Source organism: Leiobunum rupestre, chromosome 9 (genome assembly GCF_980474605.1).
Source record: "Leiobunum rupestre chromosome 9, qqLeiRupe1.1.hap1, whole genome shotgun sequence".
NCBI lineage: Eukaryota > Metazoa > Arthropoda > Arachnida > Opiliones > Sclerosomatidae > Leiobunum > Leiobunum rupestre.
In genome coordinates this window covers 36,239,979-36,265,649 of record NC_143392.1, presented here as the reverse complement: position 1 = coordinate 36,265,649, position 25,671 = coordinate 36,239,979, and the positions used below count along the sequence as shown (strand labels likewise).

Below are 25,671 nucleotides of genomic sequence, written 5' to 3'. Positions count from 1 at the left end.
AATTCCGGTTGAATAGCTTTCGATTTTTACCGTCGCTCAGGATCATTTCCGGTTGAATAGCATTTTGATTTTTACAATCGCTCAGGATCATTTCCGGTTGAATAGCATTTTGATTTTTACAATCGCTCAGGATCATTTCCGGTTGAATAGCTTTCGATTTTTACCATCGCTCAGACTAACTTCCAGTTGAATAGCTTTCGATTTTTACCATCGCTCAGACTAACTTCCAGTTGAATAGCTTTTAGATTTTACAATCGCTCAGGATCACTTCCGGTTGAATTGCATTCGATTTTGCAATCGCTCAGGATCATTTCCGGTTGAATAGCTTTCGATTTTTACCATCGCTCAGGATCAACTCCTGCAGAGTCAGTATTTAGTTCAAGTTCATAAATATACGAGCCGGTCGAAGCCCAAACTACCTGCCCGTGGTCAAATATTTAGCGAAAGGGCGTCGTATATTTGTTCGGAATCCTCTTCTAGACCATGCAGGAAAAGTGAGAAATAAATAAGATGGTCAATGGCGCGTTTTCCCTCTCCGTTTCACTACGGACTTCACGCTTGGCCGCGACGCGTTGTAAATAATTTATACAGATGAAGCGAGGGCAGCGGGACAGGGTGGAGCCAATGTTGTTCATGTTTCCCGGATTTCTCCTTTTTGGCCTAATATTCTTTTCCAAGAATGTATACAAGTTAGCGGAGAATAGAAAGGTTAACCCGCGCCCGAAAACGTGTAGGGATAAATTGTAGGAGAATAGACGTACCTTTGTGTTTACAGCCTGCACCTCCTACAAGATCCCCCTACACGTTTTCTGATACTTGTAGGAGAATAGACGTACCTTTGTGTTTACCTCCTACCAGTCCCCCTACACGTTTTCTGATACTTGTAGGAGAATAGACGTACCTTTGTGTTTACCTCCTACCAGTCTCCCTACACGTTTTCTGATACTTGTAGGAGAATAGACGTACCTTTGTGTTTACAGCCTGCACCTCCTACAAGATCCCCCTACACGTTTTCTGATACTTGTAGGAGAATAGACGTACCTTTGTGTTTACCTCCTACCAGTCCGCCTACACGTTTTCTGATACTTGTAGGAGAATAGACGTACCTTTGTGTTTACAGCCTGCACCTCCTACAAGATCCCCCTACACGTTTTCTGATACTTGTAGGAGAATAGACGTACCTTTGTGTTTACCTCCTACCAGTCCCCCTACACGTTTTCTGATACTTGTAGGAGAATAGACGTACCTTTGTGTTTACAGCCTGCACGTCCTACAAGATCCCCCTACACGTTTTCTGATACTTGTAGGAGAATAGACGTACCTTTGTGTTTACCTCCTACCAGTCCCCCTACACGTTTTCTGATACTTGTAGGAGAATAGACGTACCTTTGTGTTTACAGCCTGCACGTCCTACAAGATCCTCCTACACGTTTTCTGATACTTGTAGGAGAATAGACGTACCTTTGTGTTTACAGCCTGCACCTCCTACAAGATCCCCCTACACGTTTTCTGATACTTGTAGGAGAATAGACGTACCTTTGTGTTTACCTCCTACCAGTCCCCCTACACGTTTTCTGATACTTGTAGGAGAATAGACGTACCCTTGTGTTTACAGCCTGCACGTCCTACAAGATCCCCCTACACGTTTTCTGATACTTGTAGGAGAATAGACGTACCTTTGTGTTTACAGCCTGCACCTCCTACAAGATCCCCCTACACGTTTTCTGATACTTGTAGGAGAATAGACGTACCTTTGTGTTTACCTCCTACCAGTCCCCCTACACGTTTTCTGATACTTGTAGGAGAATAGACGTACCTTTGTGTTTACAGCCTGCACGTCCTACAAGATCCCCCTACACGTTTTCTGATACTTGTAGGAGAATAGACGTACCTTTGTGTTTACAGCCTGCACCTCCTACAAGATCCCCCTACACGTTTTCTGATACTTGTAGGAGAATAGACGTACCTTTGTGTTTACCTCCTACCAGTCTCCCTACACGTTTTCTGATACTTGTAGGAGAATAGACGTACCTTTGTGTTTACAGCCTGCACCTCCTACAAGATCCCCCTACACGTTTTCTGATACTTGTAGGAGAATAGACGTACCTTTGTGTTTACCTCCTACCAGTCCCCCTACACGTTTTCTGATACTTGTAGGAGAATAGACGTACCTTTGTGTTTACAGCCTGCACCTCCTACAAGATCCCCCTACACGTTTTCTGATACTTGTAGGAGAATAGACGTACCTTTGTGTTTACCTCCTACCAGTCCCCCTACACGTTTTCTGATACTTGTAGGAGAATAGACGTACCTTTGTGTTTACAGCCTGCACGTCCTACAAGATCCCCCTACACGTTTTCTGATACTTGTAGGAGAATAGACGTACCTTTGTGTTTACCTCCTACCAGTCCCCCTACACGTTTTCTGATACTTGTAGGAGAATAGACGTACCTTTGTGTTTACAGCCTGCACGTCCTACAAGATCCCCCTACACGTTTTCTGATACTTGTAGGAGAATAGACGTACCTTTGTGTTTACAGCCTGCACCTCCTACAAGATCCCCCTACACGTTTTCTGATACTTGTAGGAGAATAGACGTACCTTTGTGTTTACCTCCTACCAGTCCCCCTACACGTTTTCTGATACTTGTAGGAGAATAGACGTACCTTTGTGTATACAGCCTGCACCTCCTACAAGATCCCCCTACACGTTTTCTGATACTTGTAGGAGAATAGACGTACCTTTGTGTTTACCTCCTACCAGTCCCCCTACACGTTTTCTGATACTTGTAGGAGAATAGACGTACCTTTGTGTTTACCTCCTACCAGTCTCCCTACACGTTTTCTGATACTTGTAGGAGAATAGACGTACCTTTGTGTTTACAGCCTGCACCTCCTACAAGATCCCCCTACACGTTTTCTGATACTTGTAGGAGAATAGACGTACCTTTGTGTTTACCTCCTACCAGTCCGCCTACACGTTTTCTGATACTTGTAGGAGAATAGACGTACCTTTGTGTTTACAGCCTGCACCTCCTACAAGATCCCCCTACACGTTTTCTGATACTTGTAGGAGAATAGACGTACCTTTGTGTTTACCTCCTACCAGTCCCCCTACACGTTTTCTGATACTTGTAGGAGAATAGACGTACCTTTGTGTTTACAGCCTGCACGTCCTACAAGATCCCCCTACACGTTTTCTGATACTTGTAGGAGAATAGACGTACCTTTGTGTTTACCTCCTACCAGTCCCCCTACACGTTTTCTGATACTTGTAGGAGAATAGACGTACCTTTGTGTTTACAGCCTGCACGTCCTACAAGATCCTCCTACACGTTTTCTGATACTTGTAGGAGAATAGACGTACCTTTGTGTTTACAGCCTGCACCTCCTACAAGATCCCCCTACACGTTTTCTGATACTTGTAGGAGAATAGACGTACCTTTGTGTTTACCTCCTACCAGTCCCCCTACACGTTTTCTGATACTTGTAGGAGAATAGACGTACCCTTGTGTTTACAGCCTGCACGTCCTACAAGATCCCCCTACACGTTTTCTGATACTTGTAGGAGAATAGACGTACCTTTGTGTTTACAGCCTGCACCTCCTACAAGATCCCCCTACACGTTTTCTGATACTTGTAGGAGAATAGACGTACCTTTGTGTTTACCTCCTACCAGTCCCCCTACACGTTTTCTGATACTTGTAGGAGAATAGACGTACCTTTGTGTTTACAGCCTGCACGTCCTACAAGATCCCCCTACACGTTTTCTGATACTTGTAGGAGAATAGACGTACCTTTGTGTTTACAGCCTGCACCTCCTACAAGATCCCCCTACACGTTTTCTGATACTTGTAGGAGAATAGACGTACCTTTGTGTTTACCTCCTACCAGTCTCCCTACACGTTTTCTGATACTTGTAGGAGAATAGACGTACCTTTGTGTTTACAGCCTGCACCTCCTACAAGATCCCCCTACACGTTTTCTGATACTTGTAGGAGAATAGACGTACCTTTGTGTTTACCTCCTACCAGTCCCCCTACACGTTTTCTGATACTTGTAGGAGAATAGACGTACCTTTGTGTTTACAGCCTGCACCTCCTACAAGATCCCCCTACACGTTTTCTGATACTTGTAGGAGAATAGACGTACCTTTGTGTTTACCTCCTACCAGTCCCCCTACACGTTTTCTGATACTTGTAGGAGAATAGACGTACCTTTGTGTTTACAGCCTGCACGTCCTACAAGATCCCCCTACACGTTTTCTGATACTTGTAGGAGAATAGACGTACCTTTGTGTTTACCTCCTACCAGTCCCCCTACACGTTTTCTGATACTTGTAGGAGAATAGACGTACCTTTGTGTTTACAGCCTGCACGTCCTACAAGATCCCCCTACACGTTTTCTGATACTTGTAGGAGAATAGACGTACCTTTGTGTTTACAGCCTGCACCTCCTACAAGATCCCCCTACACGTTTTCTGATACTTGTAGGAGAATAGACGTACCTTTGTGTTTACCTCCTACCAGTCCCCCTACACGTTTTCTGATACTTGTAGGAGAATAGACGTACCTTTGTGTATACAGCCTGCACCTCCTACAAGATCCCCCTACACGTTTTCTGATACTTGTAGGAGAATAGACGTACCTTTGTGTTTACCTCCTACCAGTCCCCCTACACGTTTTCTGATACTTGTAGGAGAATAGACGTACCTTTGTGTTTACAGCCTGCACCTCCTACGAGATCCCCCTACACGTTTTCTGATACTTGTAGGAGAATAGACGTACCTTTGTGTTTACCTCCTACCAGTCCCCCTACACGTTTTCTGATACTTGTAGGAGAATAGACGTACCTTTGTGTGTACAGCCTGCACCTTACAAGTTTTCTGGTGCTGGATAGCCTGGATTAACCTGTCTATTATATGGCCACCACTATAGTATCTGCCTTCATGGTAATCTACGCCTACACGGAGAGAGGGTCTGTGATTCTACCGGCAGAAAAGGGGAAAGGTGGAGGGGGCGTGGTTTTTCTACCGGTAATCACCACAAGGGATAATCCTTTTTATTTCGGGTATAGGGTTCATGCCGTGCATCCCCATTTTAGAAGGCTTTGGTACTTAAAACGAATGTAACATTACTAAGATCCATTTTGAGTGTTTTGAACCCCTATCCCCCTTAAAACGCCTTTGAATCACCAGGCTACACATTCTCTGTTCCCTTGAATATATTCTTGGTTTTTCTGGGTCCTTTTCTACGAGATCACCCGGCTTAGTTTTTGGCGTCTCCAGGTCAATGAACATTTGGTCTATTTCGTTACCTATAATTAATACTTATAGAGCCCAATTTGATACGGTGACTACGCCACTTGTATCCGCGGTAGATACGTAACGACCAGTCTGAAATAAACCCGTAATTGTACGCTGTTGAAATGGGTGACTCGAAGATGAAATGTTACCAGATATTATTTTTTCCCCGTATTGAAATATGATGGAGTGGATATGGTTCGTGAAGTTCAAGTTTTCCTAATTTTTATAACCGCGTTGTATGTCATATTGCAGGTCGTGGAATGTCTGATGTATTATGTCATTTTACAAGGACCATGCAGAGGGGGGGGGGGGGTCCTGGGGCCCGACGGATAAAGGGGCCCGGAAACGTGTTTTTTAGGGCCCCTTCGTCTTGACCTTAACCAGCATCCCCTCCCTTAGAAATTTCAGTTATAAAGGCCCGGGACGGTCAAATTGGCCCCGGGCCCGAAATGTCTTGGCACGGCCCTGAATTTTACAGTGAGGAGGGTCCAAATTTAAGAGGATGAGAAATCTTCGAAGAACCATATTTTTTTTAATATAAATTGACAAAGATATGATTAATTTAAAAGGCATTGTTTCAATTGATATTCGTCCTTGGGAATATCGTAGAGGCCACTTTTTGTTTGTCTTAACGCCATCTGGTGGGGTGGTTTTTTTTCATATTTTTACCATTAAATGGCGTAAATAGGACGATTGTATACAATTTTTCTCCCCGGTCTAAGTAATGGCCATTTGTCGATAATTAACTTTCCATGTCTCAGGTTGAAATGTGGTGCAGCGTTATCTTTCGACGCGGGCTCATTTATTTCTCCCATTCTCCTAAAATGTCATAGCTTTCCTGTAACCCACTTGCGCTCTCGGAGGTAGTTTATGAGCCATTCTCGTTTCGTCTGTACTAGTAAAGAGAATATAACCTACAACGCGTGATTTTCTCTGTTACAAATCACTAAGCAGCGCCGAAATTCTCAAAAGCCATGGGAGGTAGCGGACAACATTCGAACCATTAGGGGGGGGGATATTAAAGGTTATATTCCCTTTAAGCGATATGTTCTTTAGTGATCTCCGGACCAACAAATCAGAACTAAGAGCAAAGATGTTTGATTTAAATCAATTGTATTGAAATGTTTTATATGAAACCAATTATCATAAATCAATAATCGAACCTTCAATGTATGGTATGTACAAAAGCAATAGCAATTCAACGATAAAATTACAAGAATTAAATTTAATTAATTAAGAGTAATTTAGATTTTATTTTAGATCGTCGCTGCAAATTATTAAAGAAAAAATTACATTGCATTGAAAATCAAATGTTAAACAATCAATAAAATATTGAAAAATTTAGTAACACCAGAAATGGAGCGATTAAATTAAATAAATCGATGTAAATAGATTTTATTGAAATTTTTTATGTAAAACAAATTGTTTTAAATCAAAAAATCATTTGAATGATTTAAAAACATTAGCTTAAATCGACACTTCAATGTGTTGACAAAAATGTACAAAAGTAGTGTAGCAATTCCAATTCGAAACAAAAATTACAAGAATTAAATTTAATTAATTAAGAGTAATTTAGATTTTATTTTACATTATCGCTGCAAGTTATTAAAATTGGCAATGCATAAAATGTTAAAAATCAATAAAATGGAAAAATTAATTAACACCAGAAATCAGATTAAATTAAACAATTTAATTAAATTTTATTGTTTTATTTTATTTTAAATCGGGAAATCATTTGACTGATTTTAAAAACATTAGCTTTAATCGACACTTCAATGTGTTTACAAAAATGTACAAAAGTTGTGTAGCAATAATTAAAATTAAGAGTAATTTAGATTTTATTTTACATTATTGCTTCTAATTATAAAGAAATTAACAATGCATAAAATGTTTAAAAATCCATAACATTGAAAATGAATTAACATCAGATATTATTTAGATTAAAAGATTAAATCAAAGTATATCGGAATAAATCAAATCGATTCTTTCATTGAAGATAATAAAAATCAACAACCTAATTGTGGAACAAGAAGTCGCGTGGTTTCGAAACAGGCGAAGCGCGAAATTTGTCGTTAGCAATAATTGCATATTTAGGAGGAGTGTATTACGGTGTAATCCAGCTGGAAATCGCCAATGGCAACGAAAAGCGAGATTCTCAACATTTCCCATCTTTCGATTTTGATGTCTCATATCGAAACCGAGTTCGCATTTTTTATTGATACAACTCTGGTCATGCGTGACGAATTAAAACGCTTCTTTCCCAAGCTCTCCATACTTTGCTGGCCAGCGCCCCCTCTGGGCTTCTTTCCGAATTATACAGAAGGCTCGTTTTGGGGGAAATAATTATTATTTATCTTATTATTCTCTGTCTGATATCAAGAATCTCTACTTAGGGAGAAGGGCTAAGTTGGGCCGATTCGCGGGCGTTATGATCTAGTTGGCGAGAAAACATCACAGGCCTGCGTCTCAATGACGTCGGAAGACTAAGTGTTAGGTAGCCAATGATATACCGGTTTCATTTGAGTGGCTCTTACGGGGCGGAGCATACTGTTCGAGTCTGAGGTGGATTGGGAATAACGCTATAAATCAACCCAAAATAGTCATCCTCTTAAAGTAAAAATAAATGCATCCTTGTAGCTATTTTCTGTTCATTTTCGGCGCGAAGAGCTTTGTTGTCGGGGAGTGCGATTCTCAGGCATTGGCTGGCAGATGTCAAAAACATAAGTGACAAACAACCTAAATAGGGTTTGAAATAGGTCCTCTTTCTTGGCAATGTCCCCTATGTGGCGAGTAAGATGTTATTCGTGGGGAAATTACGGGTTCTATCTCTGCCTAATTCGGTTTTTTCACCGCGCTGGCCATTTGGGTTTTTGTGAGCTTCTTTTCATCCCTTTCAACACAAAAGGGGTTTCGCCAGATGGCGCCGTCTCAGTATTACGTTTCAGCAAATTTTATATTAATATATTTTCAATTTGTTAAGAGTTCAATGGCTGAAGCCACGCTTTTTTTGGGCGGGGAGAAACTAAATTTCACTAATTTGCTTTTCAGTATAGCGTAGTTGGAGCAATATTTTTTAAATATCTTTCTAGAAATGTCGACTCTACCTTATTTTTCGCCAAATAGGTCCTCCTCCTTTTTACCTACTGGGTCTCCATTTTGTTTACCGACTGGGTTCCCATTTGTTTTACCGACTGGGTTCCCATTTGTTTTACCGACTGGGTCCCCATTTGTTTTACCGACTGGGTCCCCATTTGTTTTACCGACTGGGTCCCCATTTGTTTTACCGACTGGGTCCCCATTTGTTTTACCGACTGGGTCCCCATTTGTTTTACCGACTGGGTCCCCATTTGTTTTACCGACTGGGTCCCCATTTGTTTTACCGACTGGGTCCCCATTTGTTTTACCGACTGGGTCCCCATTTGTTTTACCGACTGGGTCCCCATTTGTTTTACCGACTGGGTCCCCATTTGTTTTACCGACTGGGTCTCCATTTGTTTTACCGACTGGGTCTCCATTTGTTTTACCGACTGGGTCTCCATTTGTTTTACCGACTGGGTCTCCATTTGTTTTACCGACTGGGTCTCCATTTGTTTTACCGACTGGGTCTCCATTTGTTTTACCGACTGGGTCTCCATTTGTTTTACCGACTGGGTCTCCATTTGTTTTACCGACTGGGTCTCCATTTGTTTTACCGACTGGGTCTCCATTTGTTTTACCGACTGGGTCTCCATTTGTTTTACCGACTGGGTCTCCATTTGTTTTACCGACTGGTTTCAAGAAAATTTTAGAAAAAAATTGAAAATCACGAAATGAGTAATTTGGAACACATTTAGGTAAATTTCATCAAGTTTGGGTAAATTTGAACTTTTTTGGGGTAAAGTTGTAACAATTTTTGGGTAAAATATGGATAAAATCAACGTCTCCTTTCGGGAAATTCCATATCTCATATAGGTCTACATTACGCCCGACTTTCAAAATTGTCAATAAACAACTCGGGTAAGTCTTTGAGGTTTTCTCATCAGTTAAAACCTATCCCAACTATTTGCCGTAAAAAATAACGTAAAAACGTCGGAATTTCGATTTCAATACCGAGAGAAAAACATGTTCGGTGACCCCAAACGCAATCCCTTTTTTCCAGAGATCAATAAATCACGAAAGTGCCTATAAAACCAAAATTTGAATATATGTAGAAACGTGGTAAAATGGGTAATAACCCTGAAAAGCGTCTTTTCCGACACGGCGCGATCCACAGAGGGTCGCACCCTGAAGTAGATTAATTTCCTTTAAGAATCAAACACTGATAAATGTCTAGTCATTCATCGTGCAACCCCATGATACCGCGACCTTTCACGGAGGGTATACCCTTCATAGACCCTACCCTCGTAATAAAATAAAAAGAGGTTTGCCTAAAAAATAACCCGGCTTGCTACGAGTCTGAATACGATAATTCTCTTGGGCACCCGTGAGACTTCGAGTACTACGTGTAAAGGCATAAGTAACGTAATAAATATAAGTATGACGCTGAACTATTTCGGTTTATGATAGTCCGACCTCAGGCCCGGTACAAATTACCGGAGCACGTGCAGCTTCGGGGGCCTGATTTGGAACAAACGAGGTATACTTTCCCCTAAAATTGGGGCCAAAATTGAGATTTTCGGGGCCCGGGCCCGCTCTCGACTGCCCTGTCTGTCTTACGGTAATTCTTTCGTTGCCTAAGTTTGACAGCTAGGAGCAACAAACACAAAAGTTGTAGATTTTCTTGTGTACATTTTTCATTGGTTAGACGCTTCAGCACCTGCTGCCGTCGGAAGGGGAAAATTCGGAAATTGTCTTCCCCCCTCGCCCGTAAAACGTTCAGCGTAAAGACTCGTCCCATGAAATTTGTACACAACACCGCGTTAGCGTGTTTAAAGGCTAGCTGCGTTCTCCTTGTGTTTGTTGCTCCTAGCTGACAGGTTAGGCTGATGGCGATAATTATTTGCGAGTCTTTGACGCTAGATACCTTCCATAATTAATTTTTTTTTACCTAAATAAGAGTTTATTTTTACTTTTGGAATGGTTAAAATTTTCAGTAAGCCTTACCTGCTACTACAAAGCCTGTCGGCGATTATCTAGCAGTAGAGCATAGCGCCAATTTCGGTCAGCGGCGGCGTGAAGGGAAAATGCCTCCCCCCTTTTGAGAATTTTGGGGGGAAATTCCAAAAGGTTTTTTTTTTAAATTAGGTAAGAAAACTCAATTTCGGCGGCGGGAACAAAATTTAAAACTTTAATTGTAAAAAAATCAAACAGTATTAACAAGACTGTATTTATTTATACTCAGGGAGAATGAATATGTCGAGATAATTTTTAGCGTTTCTCCAATTCCACCCGTTGAAGCCCCCGGTATGCTCCTACGCTTTAATAAAATCAAATAATACTGCAATCTCATTGGTTCTTAAAAATTACGTTTTTCGACGTGATTAACGCTGCTGCGAGGACGCAAAAAAAAAGACCGCCTACTTTTTTCCTCCCCCCCCCCTTAGCGTGACGGGGTTAGGGCCTCAACGTGTCCGTCGATAGTCTCGACATATTCATTCTCCCTGAGTAAAAATAAATACATTCTTGGTATTAACTAAACTAATTTGCGGAGTTACAACTAACAATATATACATCAGAGCAGCGTCTAAGGGAAAACAACCTTCTCTCCGGATGAACAACGTGTTTTTATAATGATGATTAATAAATATGACGTCATCGAACATCGACGTCACAATCTCTCCTTCACAAGAATATGGAGAGTCGAACTTATGTTTATTACTTTACTTATGATAGAAGGGGGGGGAAACCCTCGAAGGCACCCGGCATCGTAATGGGTGGCGAATTCCTGGGAAACATGTCAGCCGGGTGAGACGTATAGATCGTATAGAAATCGAAAATTGAACGCTGGCATCCTCATCTACCTGCTCGTAGATCCGTTCGTACTCCCTGACGTAACAATATCGGATCGGCCAGACTATAGGGCCACAGGGAATGGCAAGGTGCTTATTTCTGCTCTATGGCCGCTGATGAGCTGGCGTTCAGACTTATCGGCGCCGTATCCTCGTCAAATGATGTACGACTGATCCCGGAGGCCCTCAACCCTACAGACGAGCCTCGCTTTTAAAACGTCTCGCCGAAGTACCTCCCATTTTATACCAGCTGAGTTTTTTCGCTGACGCTTTTAAGAATCCAATACGAAATGGCACCCCGTACGGAAAACGGTCACGTTACGCGGACCTTCTCCAGACCGCGTTTACTACTTCTACTACCATAAGTAACATAGTGAAATAAGTATGACACTGAACGATTTCGGATAATGATGTCGCGGAGGCATTGCGCGTGCGCGGATTAGATTACTAAAGGATGTTTGTTTGTTAAAGGGAATATAACCTGCAAAGCAATTTTTACGGAAGACCCCTTCAATTTTTCAAATGTCCCTGTACAGTGGTGCCAAACATTTTTAAAGCCAAAGGCAAGCATTGGTGTTCCACACCAAATACCTGAGGTTATATTCCCTTTAATTTATATACAGGGACCTAGGTGCAAAAAACACAGCACCCCACGCAAGGAGAACGCAACCCGTCAAAAGTCGTGCATTTTCTCGCGTACATTTTTCATTGGTTAGACGCTTTAGCGCCTGCAGCCGTCGGAAGGGGAAAATTGTCTTCCCCCTTTTTGTAAAACGGGCAGAGTAAAGGCTCGTCCAATGAAATTTGTACGCAACACCGCGTTAGCGTGTTTAAAGGCTAGCTGCGTTCTCCTTGTGTTTGTTGCTCATCTAGCTTCTGAAGTCTGGCGTCCGTGGTGCGGCCAATAAAATGAAATATTATCATTATTAAGTTAATCGATAATTTTCTTATTTTTAAATGTTTTTCTGAAAATATTTTACTAATACCGGTTACCGCCAATATCGGCTTCGTTTAAGCCGATATTGGCCGATACCGATATTCGAAAAATAGGCCGATTTATCGGTGCATCCCTAAAACCACATCAAGAAAATGCCCAACTTAAATAAAGATTGTTTTCAATTGTAAATTTAATTTAATCCCCATACATTATAAAATTGCCATAAACATAGCAAGAAAATGCCCAACTTTAACAAAGCAGCTTGGGAACAGTTGTCAGTCTTTAACCACGTAATGATTAATGTTGTCATTGGAGAAATTAAAAGAAATTTGAGCCAGATACCTTTTCTATTACGTTACTTATGCTACTACTTAATAGATGCTTACAGGGCCTCCTTGACGTTCTTTGTATGGCTGGTTTTTTTAATACATCTAATTGACTAATTACGTATCTTTGTCCCTTGTTATGTTATATGCTTGACCTTGGTACTTATTAGTTGATGAATAGAATATTAACATTTATGTTTCTTTGAGTAGCTATGACCTTGTGGCGTTGTGTAACGACTCTTGTATTTTCACACTGAATATTTCATCACGTTGGGGCCCTATTGGCACCAGTTATATTTGGAGAATTCGTATAGTTTTGGACTGGGAAATTTCGATATACTAAATTTCCATGTCACCTCATCAGTTTTTATTATCCTCTTATAATTCCTCTTTACTACATCAAGCCCTGCGTTTACGTCTTGACCGCCATCTTAACCAAATTATTCGTGAAACCTTACAGGGATTATCTTAATTATTTGTACGTAAATTTAAAACTTTAGAACTAAAATAAACCCATAAATTTATCAATTAGTTTGTTGGTTTGCTATACGATATTTTTGATCAAAAATAGAAAGGATAACACGTAAATTCAGACGATACAACTTTGAACGGGCCACCAAGTATGTCGAACTAATTGGGAATTAAATTAGTAGTTTGAACAGCAAAAGTTGGTACACTTTTTGGTGGAAAAACGAGGAAATTATTTCCAGGTGGGAGACAGATTTTTGGGTGTTCAATTTTTTTGAAGAGGCGAACTTCCTTTTTGCCCAAGTTGCGTAAATAATTTTGACAAACTAAACTTAATTTCTTAATTTAATACCGGAAAAATGGAGTGGCGGAGTGGTTAGCACTTTCGCCTCTGAGCTTGTGGCACTGGGTGAAAACTCGGAACAACTCTTTCTGCGTTGACTTTGCAAGTTCTCTCCCCATTGGTTTAAGGGGCTTTCCCCCGAGCTCTTCGGTTTTCCCTACCATAAAAACTTGTCAAGATTAACGGTAATAGTTGGTGTTGGCTCGCGTGGCATGAAGGGCTTGCCACCACCGTCTAACACATTGTAACCCGGCCACCTGAATTAATGTCTTTAAAAGTCGCTTGACGACTTAGGGCTAAGGTGGGGCCTTGGGTAATAGCCTAGCAGATTATTATTATTAGTGTAGCAGCTGATAATAAAAAAACAGGAATAATCCCATTGGAGGATACCAAAACGTTAGCCCTCGTACGGACAATATTTGTACTATTTCGAAACAACAAATTTGAATATTAAAATGTTTTTGGTGGAAAGATGTGAACGGCATTAGGTGACCAACTAATTATCACCAATAGGAATCCATACCTTTACTTGGAATGCTTATCGCGGCAAATTTTCGTCTCGATGTGGCTGACGGGTTTTTTTGACGTAACTTTGTTAACTTAACAAACAACAACGTGAGAGGGGAGCGCGCGCAAAGGGAAATTTTTATCTCGTAGACTGGGCCAAAGCCGTCAGAGTGATCTTACCATACGCGATACGCCAAGATAAGCATTACAAGTAGAGATATGGATTCATGTCACCAATTATTTTGCATAGTCCGAATGTTACCTTACAGGCGTATCGTAGACAAAAATTGTACTCTGACAGGTGTAATTTGTCTTTGTTATAAAAATACTTAAATACTCTAGATATCCTTTTTTTTACTCGGCCATTATCTTTGGTAATACCGCAGTGACGTTACATGATGAGGGCGTAACTGTAAGGGCTCCAGTCAGTCTGCCGGGGAATAGAATTTGCGGATAAATCACGTATAGGAGGAAAGGGGTCACTCAGGGGTCGTCTGTTCTCTGTCGGAGTTCTTCGAGTGATGTTTAACCCCGTTAACAACGCCTCTCATTCCGAGTGTAACCCCTGCCAGGAACCCCTCTTTGTATTTTGACGCGCCGGCTCGTTTTAGTTTCGGACCAATGCCAAACAGTGCCATCCATTATCCGCATTGACAACCATCCCCTTTCTCCAGATTGAATACCGACGATAAACGGAATCGATCTCCGCTTTCTACCGCGGACACTTTACCACTCTCTTCGCCCTGGAACTCGCTATCAAGTGAGCTTATTCGGCCGCGATGGGAGATTCGTAAGCTGTGTGTGCTGACGATTTTTAAAAACTAGCCACGTTTAATATCTTTCCGTCTGGAGCCATCGGGTTTCCCGCCATCACCCGCAAATAGGTTTTATATTGTTTATAGTTTTATTCGACCCTCCCCCGCGACTGTGTGGAGACTGAGGTTTTGATTACCGAAATCCTGCCTCCGCGTTTCATCCCTTATTAACTATGGTCTAGATGACTGTGGATAGACAGACAGGCAGGCACCTACAAATAAGGTACTGTTGATTCGAAATGTGTCATCCTTTGTCTTATCAATCATTTTCTAACAGCTTCGTCACACTTCATTCTTTTTTCATAATTTACGGTACCATTATTTAAAATTATATATGGCCATTATTTAAATTATATTTTTTTCCCTAATTGCCTGTCAAGATTTTGTCCAACTTGGTTGGTTAAACAGTTTCCTGCTCCAGTTCGAAAAACACGTACCATTTTCAAACGCTCCAAGAAAAGTTGCTCAGATTTCGCGCTTTAACCTGCGAAAAAATTAAGAGTTTTTCTTAAAAAAAATACTTCTACTATTACAAAAAGTGTCAATTGCGTTAATTAAGGTGTAAAATATTAATATTTTCATTTGGTTTCGTTCAATCAAAAGACGTGTACGAAAACTATTAGATTTAACTATTTGGAACTTAGCCTCGATTATAAAACCAGCCATTCTTCGAAATCAGGCCATCAATAGAGTTTGTGCTAATGAGCTTTTAGAGTGACTGTCGTTTATATCATAGTTGAAAGGTGTCGCTACAGCAGTGGTTCCCAATTTTATTTTGCTATGGAACCCTAAATTATCCACCTAATTCTGGCGGAACCGCAACTCATTTTTTTTACTCATCTTAAACTCTTGACACAAACAAAGATGGCCGCGCTGCGAATTCTCGGAACCCCTGTGACCCTTTTACGGAACCCCTGTGACCCTTTTACGGAACCCCTGTGACCCTTTTACGGAACCCCTGTGACCCTTTTACGGAACCCCTGTGACCCTTTTACGGAACCCCTGTGACCCTTTTACGGAACCCCTGTGACCCTTTTACGGAACCCCTGTGACCCTTTTACGGAACCCCTGTGACCCTTTTACGGAACCCCTGTGACCCTTTTACGGAACCCCTGTGACCCTTTTACGGAACCCCTGTGACCCTTTTACGGAACCCCTGTGACCCTTTTACGGAACCCCTGTGACCCTTTTACGGAACCCCTGTGACCCTTTTACGGAACCCCTGTGACCCTTTTACGGAACCCCTGTGACCCTTTTACGGAACCCCTGTGACCCTTTTACGGAACCCCAGGGTTCCGCGGAACACCTTTTGGGAACCGCTGCGCTACAGTCACAACGTCACGATGACGTACGTCTTTTAAATATAATATACTTGAAACTATACGAAAAAGTTTAAAAAAATAACATTTGAAGGAAAAAACTAACCTATAATAAATCTCTATTTTTCCAAAATATTAAGTATTTTTAACTTTTTGGCGTGTTTTCAAATATTTCCACTTATATTTTTCGTGTTAAAATATATGATAGTCTTACGTTGTTTCGCCATTAAATCCTGATAATCCAGTCATTTAATAATAGAAGGTCAGAGCTCGCGCGAATCTAGTTTTGGTACCACGTTGTCAGTTCGGTCCGTGTAATCCTTCATCGTAGGGCGTCCACCCGTCTTTGGCTCTCGACCTTCAGTCACCCCGTTTCTAATTCATATTTCCGATAGTGTCGACCTCTTAACGACTGGAAGAAGACGTTACTTCTCCCCTCTGGCCCGTTTTGATGTTGACTGTGTATCAAAAAGACGTTTTTTGGGGTAGTTTCTGCGAGATCCTTAAATAGCGGACATCCGGTTACACGCTGGGCGCTCCCCCCTCTCTCTGCCAGAGTTTAATTATACGACTTTGTGCATTAAGACGTCTGTTTCCCCTTCTTCCTGAATATCACTCTAGCAGCTGATCATCGCCACTTTTATCCCGTGTTATGCCCGAAATAAACGTAGATCGAGTGACCTGCCTCGAGTAAAATCCAACATTTTTTGATTGCTTTAAAGTTACAGCTGATTGAATATATTAGTATAATATTTCATCACCTGTTATTTTATTTTAACAGGGTTGCCACAATATTTTTAGATTGAAATTCCCTGACTATTCCCTGACCATTTTTAGTTATTTTCCCTGATTTTAAGGCCAAAATTAAACAGTTTTACTTATACATTTATTAAAAGTTAATAAATTTAATCAATTAATATTTCAGTACAAAAGTTAATTCAACTTTAAAAAACCTTCCAAGGATCTAAATAATAACAAAATTTTCCATAGATCTAGAGTAAAATTTCCTTAATGCAGTGAAAGACTGAGTAAACCGAAGATTTATGTAGTTGGCCTTTAAAAATGTGTCAAGATCAAACTGAATTCCCTGATTATTACAATTCCTTAAAATTCCCTGACTTTTCCCTGACTTTTAGGCCCATTTATAAATTCCATAACTTTTCCTGTTTTCCCTGACGTCTGCCAGCCTTGTTTAAATTAAATTGAAATCAAAAAAGGTTTATTACAGGAAATATAAATTTTTGTACAGCGTGGCACGTCTTCAGCAAATTGATGTACATATTTTTCATATTTGAATCCAATTTATTTAAATCCAAATCTTTGTCTTAGCGGGTTCCCTCAAGTTTACTTTTAAATTTTCCAAAAACTGCAAAAAAATATTTCATTTCCACCAAAATCAAACTTAGTTTTGAAGATTCCAAAAACTGCGAAAAAAATATTTACTTCCCACGAAAACCAAGGGTACGTTCAGTAACGCTCATCAAAAACATCGCTGAGTAATCGATGCCAACATTTTGTTACTGTACGATTTTTCACGTTTCCGATTTGACGTCACGATAGGCATCCGATGCTCATCAAAAAAACCATCTCGGCGAGAAGGTTTTTTTGATGACTTGACGTCAAACGCATCGGTGTTAACATTTATAGCCGCTATCTTTAAAAACAGCGCTGACTAAAATTACACCGTTCAGTAACTTCCTACGTCACTATGACGATGAGCGGTCATCAAGCAAACATCAAGTAAAAACCGATTTTTCCCAGATTCGCGTTACTGAACGTACCCCAAGCTTAGTTTTAAATATTCGAAAACCTGCGAATTTTTTTAAATTGGCGCCATCTAGTGTAAATAAAAGTATTAAGATCAAAACCTCTAATGGCTTCGCTCTAAATGTTTATTTGTCCTGTAAGCAATTTACGAATCGGTTTACACAGCCAAAACTAATCTCTAGTTAAATATGGTTGCTATGGCAACGGATAGCTTTGCAGTATGGGGTGACTAAACAGTAGACTATCTCGTGCAATCTAATTGTTAGCTTTTTTTACGGCTTCAACGGCATCAAATTGAAATTTGATGAGTTTTCGCCGCGGTTGTTTGTCCATTAGAATACGGGAGAGTCTTTACGAGACCATTAACACCTCCGTACGTCATTTTAACCGTCTCATTCCGCAGTTGAGTTGATATTAATGTCGGTCGGGATTTTTTGACGCCCTGGCGGTGTTGAGTCATAAAACACGGTGGTGCATAGGTTTTCACTTTTCCGCGGAGGGATGGGTCAAGGTAACCGTTTCTACGATCTCGGCTGTAGTTAATAATCGCGCCTTCTAATAGATGGCGCCACCAGCTCCTCCTCTTGTCCCTCATTCTCATTTACACCTAGAAGCGGTAAATTGTGACAGTACCTGCCCCCTTATATTTATTCCCTCCTGGATTTCCCACGCCTAGACCAAATGTTTTCGATCATAAAAATATTATTAGATGGTTTTGCATTAAAGATGACGCCAGTGTTTTATTATTTAATGTATACACGTGTAAAGTAGAGAACCTTTGACACTTTTACGCCTTACCCCAAATTCCTCGTTGACACGCAAAGAGCCCTATTTTAATAATTTATGAATTTCGGGGTAAAATTAAATATTGAATTTCTTCGTGCAATTTCATTATAATGGGGTGGTACGGGGTTTTCCTTTTACGCATAATTAAATAACTAATTTTTTTACGAGCAATATTTCGACTTCGAAGGGTTGCCATTTTATAGGCAACTGCCTCTAATAACAGAATGGATGTTAGGTTGAATTTGATCAATAAGAGGGATTAGGCTAAATTTGATCAATAAGAGGGATTAGGCTAAATTTGATCAATAAGAGGGATTAGGCTAAATTTGATCAATAAGAGGGATTAGGCTAACTTTGATCAATAAGAGGGATTAGGCTAACTTTGATCAATAAGAGGGATTAGGCTAACTTTGATCAATAAGAGGGATTAGGCTAACTTTGATCAATAAGAGGGATTAGGCTAACTTTGATCAATAAGAGGGATTAGGCTAACTTTGATCAATAAGAGGGATTAGGCTAACTTTGATCAATAAGAGGGATTAGGCTAACTTTGATCAATAAGAGGGATTAGGCTAACTTTGATCAATAAGAGGGATTAGGCTAACTTTGATCAATAAAAGGGATTAGGTTGAATTTGATCAATAAGAGGGATTAGGTTGAATTTGATCAATAAGAGGGATTAGGTTGAATTTGATCAATAAGAGGGATTAGGTTGAATTTGATCAATAAGAGGGATTAGGTTGAATTTGATCAATAAGAGGGATTAGGTTGAATTTGATCAATAAGAGGGATTAGGTTGAATTTGATCAATAAGAGGGATTAGGTTGAATTTGATCAATAAGAGGGATTAGGTTGAATTTGATCAATAAGAGGGATTAGGTTGAATTTGACCAATAAGAGGGATTAGGTTGAATTTGATCAATAAGAGGGATTTAGGTTGAATTTGATCAATACGAGGGATTAGGTTGAATTTGATCAATACGAGGGATTAGGTTGAATTTGATCAATAAGAGGGATTAGGCTAAATTAGTCTAACAAGAAAGCGGTTAGACTAGCACCTTGTAAGTTAAACGTCTAATTCGAAAAATGTTAGGCTAAATTAGACGGCTTATTTAGAGAGGTTAGGCTTCCAAACCATGATATGCTATTATTCCAAAAGCTAATTATTAAATACTTTCTAGTCTTAGCCAAGAATCGCTTATCCTTCTTACAGAAACATTCCATTCACGTTTAAGTGTCAAATCAATTAAATTCGCGATATTAAATATGACAGAAGAGTTGGAAACGTAGCAAACCAGCTGAGGAAATTGCAGCTCAGTTGAACAGCAAAGAAGCGTCAAATTAAAAGCCCTTCGAGTGTCTGGCGTTGCGCTAACTGGAAATACCCTATAATTAAACGACGCGTCTTTTCTATCTTAGCTGAAATGACTTCTTTGTCCATTATATTCGTTAGTCAGCTTCTTCGGGACGGGGGCGGTTGAGGGTCGTAACGTGTCTCTCCTGGCTGGCCAGTTAAGCCAGCAGATGGTCATTGGCATCTCGCATATTCGGCTCATCCCGAAGCGATGGGGCCCCGAAGAAGGAGCCGCAACGACGCCTCCACTTTCCCTCTTCGCCGTTTTTCGCTTTCCTACTTTCCTTATTAAAGACCGCTTCTTATATTTTGCACGCTGCTGAAAACACGCCATCTCAGCCTTCTGTTTGATTTTTTGCCACTTTTTACGATAGTCCACGGTCCTTTTCAATATTGACTTCTGCGCCGAAACTGTTCTAATGCAAAAAGTCCTCCCCGCGCACTTTTATATCTCCGGGTGACGTTAAAATAAACATTTTGGCTTCGGAAATGCCTTTAATTACCGCACTGTCCCTGTAATATATTAAAAGCCCGCTTTTGTACGCGTAACCGCGGGTATTTATTTAATTGATAGTTGCCGTAATGGTATTGGTAGGGTGAAGATTGCGACGGTGTCGGTTGTAGCTCGCTATCTGATGACTGAACTTCTAAACCCCGCGTTGTAACCTCTATAGGCGGCTGTCTTTCATACACGTTTTAGGATTTATTTCGCGACTCTAGTGAGAAGGGTATGGTTTGGTATTAAAAACTGAAGAGGCCCATTTTTTTTGGAGGCGTGTGAGGGGAATTGAACCCACGATGAAAGTGTTAATGAGCTGTGAAAGCCATACTTAATCAATATTTTCAGTGATGCGGTATCAATATTGAAGACAATATTATTAAATTTTATATTTTTGAGAATAATATTTAATTTTTATGTTCATTTTTTAAAAAATTGTTAAATTTGATACGTGGATCGTTGAACCTATGGGTGGAGGGGATTTGAACCTGGGTCGTAGTTTTTTTTAAAGCATGATACGTGAAATACCAGATATTAGCCGTATTTTTTTTTGGCCATGGTTGGGCATATCCGGGGGCAGATTTTTCAGCGACTTTGGAATTAAGGAATGCTTTTTATTCGTAGCTGCGGATCATGCACTCCCAGTTTTTCCCTTCACCTCGCTCCTATCAAATAAAATATGCCCATCCTTTCGGATTCTTCTGGCTTTTATGGCATTGGTCATAAACTATCTATTCAGAGTCTTGTTCCCATCTGAAAATGTCATTACCAAGAATGCCATTATTTCATTTCCTCTAAATTGTCTCAACGAAGTCATTCTCCCGATGTAATAATGACATTCTTGGTAATGACATTTTTAAACCCTTTTATAAATATACACATGCAGAAGGAGTAAGGAGCGAGGGGTAGGATATTCAAAGAGATATCGTACACTTTCCAAGAAATCCGAAATCTATCCTGGATTTCTTCAAAATTCGAGAATTTTTCAAATCTGGAAATCCGGAAAGAAATCCAGAAATCCGACGGAAAATCGAGAAATTGCTAAAAATATAGTGAAATCCGACGTGAAATCTTGAAATCCAACTATAAATCCCGAGGGGCTAACCACTCTTAGAAAATTTGTACACCGGATTACGCTTAGATTACCACTGCCAAAGGCAGGGACTTCAAAGATTACGCGTAATCCCATTAGTACAGTCAAAGGTACGGCTCTGTACACCGATTACGCGGAGTGATCAGCCCCTCGATAAATCCCTAAATCCCGAAAACCGTCGAGAAATCCCGAAAACAGTCGAAATCCCGAAACTGGGACAAAAGTTGAGAAATCCCGAAACTGGGACAAACGTTAAGAAATCCAACGAGAAATCCCGAAACTGGGACAAAAGTTAAGAAATCCAACGAGAAATCCCGAAACTGGGACAAAAGTTAAGAAATCCAACGAGAAATCCCGAAACTGGGACAAAAGTTAAGAAATCCAACGAGAAATCCCGAAACTGGGACAAAAGTTGAGAAATCCAACGAGAAATCCCGAAACTGGGACAAAAGTTAAGAAATCCAACGAGAAATCCCGAAACTGGGACAAAAGTTAAGAAATCCAACGAGAAATCCCGAAACTGGGACAAAAGTTGAGAAATCCCGAAACTGGGACAAACGTTAAGAAATCCAACGAGAAATCCCGAAACTGGGACAAAAGTTGAGAAATCCAACGAGAAATCCCGAAACTGGGACAAAAGTTAAGAAATCCAACGAGAAATCCCGAAACTGGGACAAAAGTTAAGAAATCCAACGAGAAATCCCGAAACTGGGACAAAAGTTAAGAAATCCAACGAGAAATCCCGAAACTGGGACAAAAGTTAAGAAATCCAACGAGAAATCCCGAAACTGGGACAAAAGTTGAGAAATCCCGAAACTGGGACAAACGTTAAGAAATCCAACGAGAAATCCCGAAACTGGGACAAAAGTTGAGAAATCCAACGAGAAATCCCGAAACTGGGACAAAAGTTGAGAAATCCAACGAGAAATCCCGAAACTGGGACAAAAGTTGAGAAATCCAACGAGAAATCCCGAAACTGGGACAAAAGTTAAGAAATCCAACGAGAAATCCCGAAACTGGGACAAAAGTTAAGAAATCCAACGAGAAATCCCGAAACTGGGACAAAAGTTAAGAAATCCAACGAGAAATCCCGAAACTGGGACAAAAGTTAAGAAATCCAACGAGAAATCCCGAAACTGGGACAAACGTTAAGAAATCCAACGAGAAATCCCGAAACTGGGACAAAAGTTGAGAAATCCAACGAGAAATCCCGAAACTGGGACAAAAGTTAAGAAATCCAACGAGAAATCTTGAAATCCCGTACACATTTTTGGTGAATGTCCGACTCTCCATAAGGAGTCGTTCTGTGAGATAACTTGAACGCGTTACCGCGAGGGGGGTCGAAACAGGGTTTTTTTTGCCCATGCCACGGTATCTATGAAGTCCTATCTGCTCTTAGGCGTAATCATGCTGCTTTACGTGCGATGAAGACCCTTTTTTCCGTGCTACAATGACACCACGATGTAGCTTTGAAATTGTATTACAGTACTACTCTTTACGTTTACTCCATGATACAAATGATTGTAGTAAAATGCGTTAGTAGGTTAAACGCTGGTTTAATTAAAACTTATGTCACGTGACTTCAATAAAATGTCTTTTAATCTAACCCTAACCAATCTATAATTATAATATACCAGATGTTGGTTTAAATTATACGTCGACAATTTCCGGGGCAGTGGCAAGCTTTTTACGTTAAATAAAGTCCATTGTATTCCCAAAAATAAACGCATTTTTTAACCAACAATGCAGTAGACCACTTTTTTAATAACGCAAACACGTGATAAATTATAACCAAATTCCCCTCTTATTTAATTTCCATATAAACCACGTGACCCAGATAACCCCCATTAATCCAGAGTAATTCCTCCATAAACCGAAAAACATTACTTATAGAAGTAGGGGGAAAGGGCGATAGATGGGGGTTTACGGATCAAGCGAAACCAAAGAGGAACGTTTACGGCGCCCTCCCTCGTCAAATTTATACACTTATTTTTTTGCATGCAAGCCGAAACATATAGATAGTGGACTAGTCCAAGCCAAGGCGCTGTTTTAGCTAGAGAGAGAGTAGCGTTGAGGGGGGCGGGAATACGTCGGGCGGAAGGGCAAAAACATGATTAGGCCTCTGTCACTACTGTCAGTGAAAACTTCGCCATGCCGTAACGTGGATTTCGAATGCTCTTGAATGGACGCTTTCCCCGGTTTCCCTTAAAATTTCGACGCAATTTTTTTACACGCGATTATATATAACTTTGCATTTCGCCTTGCAGATGTTTTATGGCCGTAGTGAAAGTTGCCTGTTGCTAGACCAACTGTCATTTCGCGGCGGCGTTGAGTGACGCGAACCGGGTTCCTTGATCGCTATTTTGACGCGCCGAAGTTTTCCGTTGTTTACAACGATATAAATTTCGCGTCGTTCTTCGCGCGCGGGCCCAGCGCGCGCTATGAATGAAGAATACGTAACATAACCTTGACTAATTTTCGCGTCTGTCGTGGGCCTTGGCGAATGGGTTTATTTAAAAGTTTTGGTTTGTGACTCTCTTGGTTCAGTGAATTTATTAGTAGCGGGAAATGGCAGCTGATCGTAGTGAATTGAAGGTAGGGAATTTTCAATGTTTTTAATGATTTCTTTTTTAAATCAACCCTTTCTTGATTAAATGGGTTTTTATCTCGAAGTTTAAATAATGAAACTCGATGCGGAAGGCTTTCTTATTTTCGGGGAAAACCAGTTTTAACGGTTTGATTTGTATTTAATTTGCGGCAATGACTTTGAAGGGACGTGGAAATACGTTGATTAATTTAAACCCGGATAGGGTTGATTGAAATACAATATCCGAGAGTTTACGGGGTATTTTACCCTCGATAAATTAAGTTTTTTTATTTTACGGGTTAACTTATGTTTATAATGCGGAACTTATTTGCCCAACCTTCACAGGTATTTAACCGTAAATGAACAAGAGTCTGAACATATTTGTTTAGTATTCCAAAATATTTGGTGGGGTTTGTTTAAAAGTGATAAATTATCTAATTTCCATAGTTATATTTTCTGAGATAATCTGTTTTTTTTTTGTTTTTGTTTTTTTAATTTTTAATGAGATGAAACAATTTTGAAATTTTAGTCATGTACTAAAATTTGACATTTACAATTTTCAAGTCATGGTTTATTCAATTTTAATCTTTTTATTCTAGTTTTAACATATTATAAGAAGGTTAAGCAAATACGTGTAGTGGAAACTTGTAGACGTGTAGGTAATACACAATAAAGCTATGTCTATACTCCTACAAGTTTTTCCCTATACGTTTTCGAGGGGTAGCTTAACCTGTCCAATGTCTGAGTCATTCATACTAATCATACGTAACGTAATTATTGATAAGTATGTCATCAACAACGTTATTTTTATTTATTAAACCTTGTCGAAGTGATGAGACGTAAATTGTGTAATAAAATGTGACTAAATATAAGAGTCATGAACTTTAATTTATGGGGAAACTGATGTTAGATGTTATCAGAAGTTTATAAGATCTCTTACGAAATAAGTGTTCCGCCACGTAGTAGTAAATTTCTAAAACTATTCACATCCAAGAAAATATTTATAATTATAAATAAGTACATATCCACGATTTGGCGGGAAATTAACACCTAGGAGTATGTGGGTCGAACCTGGCAAGTTACATTTTTTATTTTAATAGATACTTCTTTCGTAAGAGATTTTATAGACTTATGCTGTTATGCAGAGGCCTAATCGAGGGGTAAGACAGTCTCAGATAATCTGTACACCGTGTTCGTGCATTTAGCACTGTTAAAGGTACATATTTTCAAGAGTTCGCGAGTTCCATTTAGCACTGTCAAAGGTACGGCAGTGTACACCGAGTTCGCAGTGTCTTGCCCATCGGGCCTAATTAACTCAATACTTAATGTTCATATTTAAAACAGGGTTGCCACACGTCAGGGAATATAAAAATGGGTCTAAAAAGTCAGGGAAAACCTCTTAAAATGGGTAGGGAAAACAGGGAATTTGAAAATTAAAGAACATTTGGGCTGTTCGGACAGACTTTGATACCACATACGGTATCACTATAAGATGAGATACCCTTGATCAAGATTTATTTACGATTTCGTTCGCACGTAATTGTTGTTCGCAGTCCGATACCGTGAGTGAATGGGCAAAAGCACCGATACAACTCCCCCTTGCAGAAAGGGTGGACACACCCTTTTAACTGATAGTTTT

The 25,671-nt window shown here is 40.1% G+C and overlaps 1 protein-coding gene across 3 annotated transcripts in view; it reads left to right on the top strand.

Moving 5' to 3' along the window:
- Positions 1 to 25,671, top strand: part of LOC149927309 (uncharacterized) — a 211,836-nt gene that overhangs the window by 31,532 nt on the left and 154,633 nt on the right. The window contains exon 1 of one of the 3 annotated variants that reach the window (XM_090159307.1): positions 23,596 to 24,040. The exons of the other annotated variants lie outside the window; for them this stretch is intronic. Within the exon in view, the coding sequence (XP_090015433.1) occupies positions 24,014 to 24,040 (27 nt within the window). The 5' untranslated portion in view covers positions 23,596 to 24,013. Of the gene's footprint in view, positions 1 to 23,595; positions 24,041 to 25,671 lie in introns of those variants that run through there. 3 annotated transcript variants of the gene reach the window in all.